Raw genomic sequence first — 6,443 nt, 5'->3', positions numbered from 1 at the left:
ATCGTGCTACATGCTTATTTATGCTTTTCTTTCCGAGTCTCCATGTTGATCCCTTCCTCAGACCTCACTCATGTGGGAGCCTCCGGCACTGGATCTGCCTCTTTTATCTCCCAGTCTCCATGTTGATGAGCTCAGATCGAAAATGCGAACATAGCTGCTACATGTAAGACAAGGAGTATGTACAGAAAAATAGATTCATCTTAATAATCTCAGCAAGCTTGTATCATTCTCCCTCGCATTGAAGCAGCCCGAAGCACCTCCATCAGCTACAGTGAATGAGCAAATCTTCTCATCTTGTCTATCAGGTATCAACCAAGACCACTGCCTCTTTTTTCTCTGGCCAGAATCCTCGCAGTAGCAAGGAAAATGTAGCAACTTGTTTGAGCACAAGCAGGATGAGGCTAGGGCCACCGTGCCGGGAGCCGGTGCCGTGTCTGGATGCCGCAGCGTCTGGAGCCCGCTGCCGCGCCAGGAGCCGCCATGGCGCCTGAAGCCCGCTGCCTCGCCAATTCGCCGGTGGCAGAGACCTGCGTCGGTGGCCTGCCGTGCCAAGGGAGCTGAGCCGATGGCTTGTGCGTCGCCGCTCGCCCCGGCGACTCCGTGGCCGGCCGTACCCACGCCTTGACTGGGAGCCGCCGCGCCGAGGGCACGCCACCAGATCCCCGCCTCGCCAGCCTGCCGCGTCGGGGGCCAGGTGGCAGCACCAGCTCGCCATCGTGCCATTACGCTTCGCCAGCTCGCCGGTGACCGCGATTCCAGCCCGCTCCGGTGGCGCGGCAAGCGGAGGGCGGAGTGGAGAGCATGGGGGCGGCAGAGCAGGCGGAGGGGACGAGGAGGAAAAGGTGAGCGGAGAAACGCGTCGTGCGGCCCGTGAAGCATCGCGATGCCTCGGGTCGAGAACGAAGTGGGTATGAGACCCGAGCCGATCCGTATCGGACGTACCAGATTGTTTTGTCGCTCTATCTAACGGCTAGCGGGTTCACGGGCGACATGGCCCTATCCATTAGTCCACTTTTGGAAGCATGATTCCTGTATAGAGATAGTTTTCACGCGTGCTGCCACGCAGCAGGAGGAGCAGCGCTCTGATCTGTATTTTGTTTATTGTTTCGTACGAGTTTCGCAGATAAAAAGCGAACTCCACACTGGAGCAGTCTTCGGTTAGCTTGCATGCGAATTAAATGTGCCTTCGTGGCCTGACAGCATGCGGCTCGGTTCGATGCGACACCGGCGATGCTCAGCAACGTCCAAGCCACCCTAGGAAGACACATGCTCCCGTCTCCCTGTGATCTCACATCCCGGCCGGTTCCAGACTAGACCACCACTCCGCCTCCCTCCCAATCCCAGTTCCTTCCCACGGTCCCACGGACGACCCATCCGTCTGGCCCGCGCGCTCCGCAGCCACAAGCGCAAAGGCAGCGCACAGCGCTGTGCTTCCTCGCAGTGCCCACCACCTGCCGTCCCCGTCCACCGGACCCGGGACGCGGACGGCTCGCGCGGCCTCGCCCGGCCCTTCCCTCGCCACCCATCTATAAATACCTGCCCGCCCGCTGCGGAGCTGAGAGCAGGCAGGCAGCGAGCACGCACCAGCAGCATCCTTCCTCGCAGTGACCCTGCTGCTTGCGTCTCCCAGCGGCCGATCCAGCTGATCAAGCTAAGCTTAGATCCATCATGGCTGCCTCCACCACGTCGAGGACCAACTCGCGGGTGAACTACTCGAACGAGATCCACGACCTCTCCACCGTGCAGAGCGGCTCCGCCGTCCCCACCTTGTTCTACCCGGACAAGTCCATCGCCGACATCTTCCCGCCGCACCTTGGGAAGAAGGTACGTAATAACTGATCGATGTGATGCGATGCTCCACCTGTCAGCGTCTGGCTAGCTACCTTGCGCTGAAGCAAGCTAGCTAGCTAGCTCGGCAACTAACCGACGACTGGCCGCCGTGTGGTAATAAACACGGACTGGTTATGGTCGATGTACAACGTACACTGACGACTCTCATCTTGCGCGTACGTACGTGCACACACAACCCGTACATATGGATGGCAGGTGATCTCGGAGGTGGTGGCGACGTTCCTGCTGGTGTTCGTGACCTGCGGGGCGGCGTCCATCTACGGCGAGGACAACAAGCGCATCTCGCAGCTGGGGCAGTCGGTGGTCGGCGGGCTCATCGTCACCGTCATGATCTACGCCACCGGCCACATCTCCGGTGCGCACATGAACCCCGCCGTCACGCTCTCCTTCGCATGCTTCCGGCATTTCCCCTGGATTCAGGTACGTACCTTACCTTCTTATTAATATAATCGGCCGGTTTATTTAATTTGCCTGCTTTTTCTCTGCTCTCTTATTAGTTTCGTGTTCGTCCTGCAAACGGAAGTGCAGCTTTTGGCGTGTAGGCATCATGCATATTTCTTTTCGCGGCAGCTCGATCTCTTTCAATTCGTTGGGTCCGCTATTTCCATCCATTTGTTAATTCTGTGAGTTCAGTAGGACTTAGTTGTTTGTCATAGCCTTTGTACTTGGCTAGCTAGCCATTGCAGGTTAGGAATTAGGATGTAGCTACGATATACCTTTTCCATGAACGCACAGAAGAGCTATGCATTTCTTCAAAAAGAAAATAAATCAAATACTCAAGGCCAGCAGCATGGATTGGCTAGACAAACAAAAACTAGAAAGCATGAAAGAGGCTAGCGTACGAAAAACTAGAAAGGTAAACTACCAACTAGCTCTATGACCTGAACTGGGCATAAGATAGTTGAGACAGCAGAAAGCTCTGCCAATAAATTACCGAGATGGTTTTTACATGAAGATTACATGGCAATTCCCACGGCATAGGTTTCTTTTTTTTTAAAAAAATAAATAAAAATAAACGCTAGCTTCTGTATGTGCGAGTGCGTCCTATATACTACAAATAAACTACTTGAAGAAACTAACAACAGCTCCCGCATACAGACACGGACAGATGGATTAGCTGCCAACTGGACACATGAAGCAGCCAATGATAAAAACAGCTCCCGTATTAATTAGTACAAGTTGAGAAGTACATCCAGTAAACAAGAGTGTTGCTTAAACAAGTGTAGTATACTTCGTGAACAGCTTATCTGTTCCGATTGCCGATTGGTATCAGACTTTCCTAGTCATGGTGTCAGCTGTCAGGTCGGTAGCTAGCCGGCAGCATACACCAGGATCCAAAACAAAACGCATTATTTGGCAGGCAACACGCCGAGAGCTCGTGCAACATGTGAACCAGATAAAATAACAACCTCCTCCAGACATGAAAGCCTTGATCTCGAGTACATATGATTGGGCTACTTGGTAGCAGAACTGATTGGCTCGTAGTATATATGATTAAGGCTCGATCTGCTAATGGCACATGCTTCCGCTAATGCATGGCAACCAGAGGGGGTTGACATTCTCGCGGCTGTTTTATACTAGTACTTAGAAAGGTTGATCAGACGTAATTCATGCCATCAAGAACATGGTGGCCAGGATGGTGATGGTGGACTGATGGTACTTAGCTTGGCGAAGACCTGAATGAAGGTTGTTGGGTGCGTGCATGTGCAGCGTTGCCTTCGGCCACGAATCCGGCCGTGCACCGGCTGATCCTGCCGAGATAGAAAGACGGCATGGCATGGGTCATGTTGGGAAGAATATATAATCCGGCCGGGGCGATTGGAACGTACGGGGACCTCGCCCGCTGGGTGCCATGCTCTAAAGCCCAATCCGGGGAATTATTAGCGTCTCGCGTGGCATGCTTACAAAGTCCGCGCGCACCGGACCGTACCACGCACGCGTGCGTGCACGCGGCCAGCCAAGGCAGGTGTCGCCGAGACGAGCACCACAGCCTTTCCATCGTCGGAATATTCCGACGTGTCCAACCAAACGCAGCACATATGCATGCGCCTCCGCCTCCCTGCCCGGCTGGCCCGGGCGGGCGGCCTGATTCGACGGACGTGGTGCCCCCGTGCACCGACGATCGTGCCCATCACATCACATCGTAAAGGAGCGGTTTATTTTGATTTTGGATGCATAATGGACGACGGCCTTGCTTGGCGAACGAATCGCGTCGCGTGCGGTAGGTGTAGGTGTGTGCCGCTTTCAAGGTAACGAAGAGCGAGCTCAAGGCGTGAGGTTTTTGTTAATTTGCTTGTGATGTGTATGTATATTCGCATGCCCGCAGGTGCCGTTCTACTGGGCGGCGCAGTTCACGGGGGCGATGTGCGCGGCGTTTGTGCTCAAGGCGGTGCTCCACCCCATCGCCGTCATCGGCACCACCACGCCGTCGGGCCCGCACTGGCACGCGCTCGTCATCGAGATCGTCGTCACCTTCAACATGATGTTCGTCACCTGCGCCGTCGCCACGGACTCCAGGGCGGTGAGTAGAGTACCCGGCCTGTTGCTTGCCTGCACTGCTCCTGCTCCTGCTGCTGCTGCCTCGATCTCCTCCGCTCTAGCTCCCCTGCTGATCGGTCTCTGTTCATCGATTGCCCTGACGACGTGCTTGGTTGCTTTGTTTGGCTGCAGGTGGGTGAGTTGGCCGGGTTAGCAGTCGGTTCCGCGGTTTGCATTACGTCCATCTTCGCAGGGTAATATGAACGAAAACGAGTCACACAGATGACAAAATCCTCAATCACACTGACCTTATCAGTACTATTAGCAAGGACATGACTGACTGTAGCTAGCACTCTCGCGAGGAATTAAAACATGGTAGACTTTCGACGAAGGCTTGCTAGTAAGCTAGTAGCAGTAGTGACACTGAAGAAATCGCGCCTGCATGCCTAGCACTAGCAGGTCCTCGATCGGTAGCTAGGAAGGCAAGCGAGGAGGTGACTTTCCAAGCTGATGACGTTCTTTGCTACGTACCGATCGAGCCGCCATTTTTTTTCCGCTTCTTTAAAGATTTCGGATCACCTTGATGTACGTAGTAGTACTCCTACAAGCTGATACTGTGGTTGCGACAGGTCGTGACCTTGCACCCAATGCAAGCCTCGGCGGCTGAAGCTGAACTGAAATTACCCTGTCATCAGCTCATGTCATAATCGCTTTCTTTAGGCACTAGTACAGTACTTCTAGCTAGCTTATCGTGCTCTACAGTCTACATAATAACTAGTACATATACAACATTACAAAAGCCTGCCTTCACTGACTTATTTATGCAAAACGACGATAAGAAACCCTAGCTAGTAAATAGAGTAGACGTAAGAACCCACGAGGAAACTGCAGCACACACTGAGCCATCACCGACACACTTGTACACATTTAAGCTAAGACGCGGGGGGAAACGAGTGGCATTTGCAGGCCAGTGTCCGGCGGATCGATGAACCCGGCGAGGACGCTCGCGCCGGCGGTGGCCAGCAACGTCTTCACGGGACTCTGGATCTACTTTCTGGGCCCCGTCATCGGCACGCTCTCTGGAGCCTGGGTCTACACCTACATCCGCTTCGAGGAGGACCCCGCTGCCAAGGACACACAGAGGCTCTCATCCTTGAAGCTCCGCCGCCTGCAGAGCCAGCCCGCGCTCGCCGCCGACGAGTTCGACACCGTCTGACGGCCGGCCGGGGACGGACCGTCAGGTGCATTCACACCTCACCGTGCGTCGTCCACGCACGCATATGTGCGCACGCACGCTGTGTGAGAGTACTGTGTGCTCGCTCGCTCTGTTCAAGACCTCAGGTGGGATAAGAGAGAGCTAGAGCTGCGTGTGTCATGCATGCTTGGTGTACCTAGCTACCTACGTGTTTGTATTCTTCTCCCGTCGCGTACCACGTAGCAGCGGATCGGAGCAGTGTGATGTTTACTATGTATCTTCGGCTTTGTATTGCATCATCAGAGTTTGCAAAAGTTAATTGATGCAGCTGATGCCTGATTATCGTGGCTTTGCTGGTTTGCAAAAGATGCATGCATGTGTTGGAACAAATATATGGATTTATGTTTCTACCTACTGTACTTTATGTCTTTATATGTTCCTTTTTGTTTGAATTTATTTTACTATACCTTTTTTTCAAAAAAATATATCATATATCTTTGGATGGCATTCAAGAATTTTTTTTAATCAGGGAAGTTTGTTGATATTGTAGAAACACAGACACTGCAAGATATCGCACTCATATGTGATATGTCAACTATTCCTTCTGTTCCAAATTGTTATTTTGACTTTGATTTGAGCAATTTAATTAAAAATAGATTTTCTATGAGACTTTTTATGAGCGCCAAAGACTTTCTATGAGCGCCAATACTCCCGCGGATATAGATTTGTATATAGGCGCAGTCGCGCAGAGAAAGTGGACATGGATGGATGGATGCACTGTGCAATTGGCCACGCGATGCAGTCACGTACAGGTGCGAATGCAACACCACGCCACGTTGCTTAATCGACGGTAGCTAGCTGTCAGGCCTAGATGCAGCGTAAAAGTGTAGGGCTCACTTATTAGACACATAAGCTCTCC

General features: G+C 52.9%; 1 protein-coding gene across 1 annotated transcript; it reads left to right on the top strand.

Annotated features, from left to right (window-relative positions):
- Nucleotides 1–1,563: 1,563 nt before the first annotated feature.
- On the top strand, nt 1,564–5,948 carry LOC136520086 (aquaporin NIP2-2-like). The gene is made up of 5 exons (XM_066513486.1): nt 1,564–1,824; nt 2,047–2,271; nt 4,178–4,372; nt 4,522–4,583; nt 5,296–5,948. Exons 1-5 carry the CDS (start codon nt 1,669–1,671, stop codon nt 5,543–5,545), a joined length of 888 nt encoding a protein of 295 aa, XP_066369583.1. The 5' UTR covers nt 1,564–1,668; the 3' UTR covers nt 5,546–5,948.
- The last annotated feature ends 495 nt before the right edge of the window (nt 5,949–6,443 follow it).

Source organism: Miscanthus floridulus, chromosome 18, assembly GCF_019320115.1.
Source record: "Miscanthus floridulus cultivar M001 chromosome 18, ASM1932011v1, whole genome shotgun sequence".
Lineage (NCBI taxonomy): Eukaryota > Viridiplantae > Streptophyta > Magnoliopsida > Poales > Poaceae > Miscanthus > Miscanthus floridulus.
This window is presented reverse-complemented; position numbering and strand designations above follow the sequence as displayed.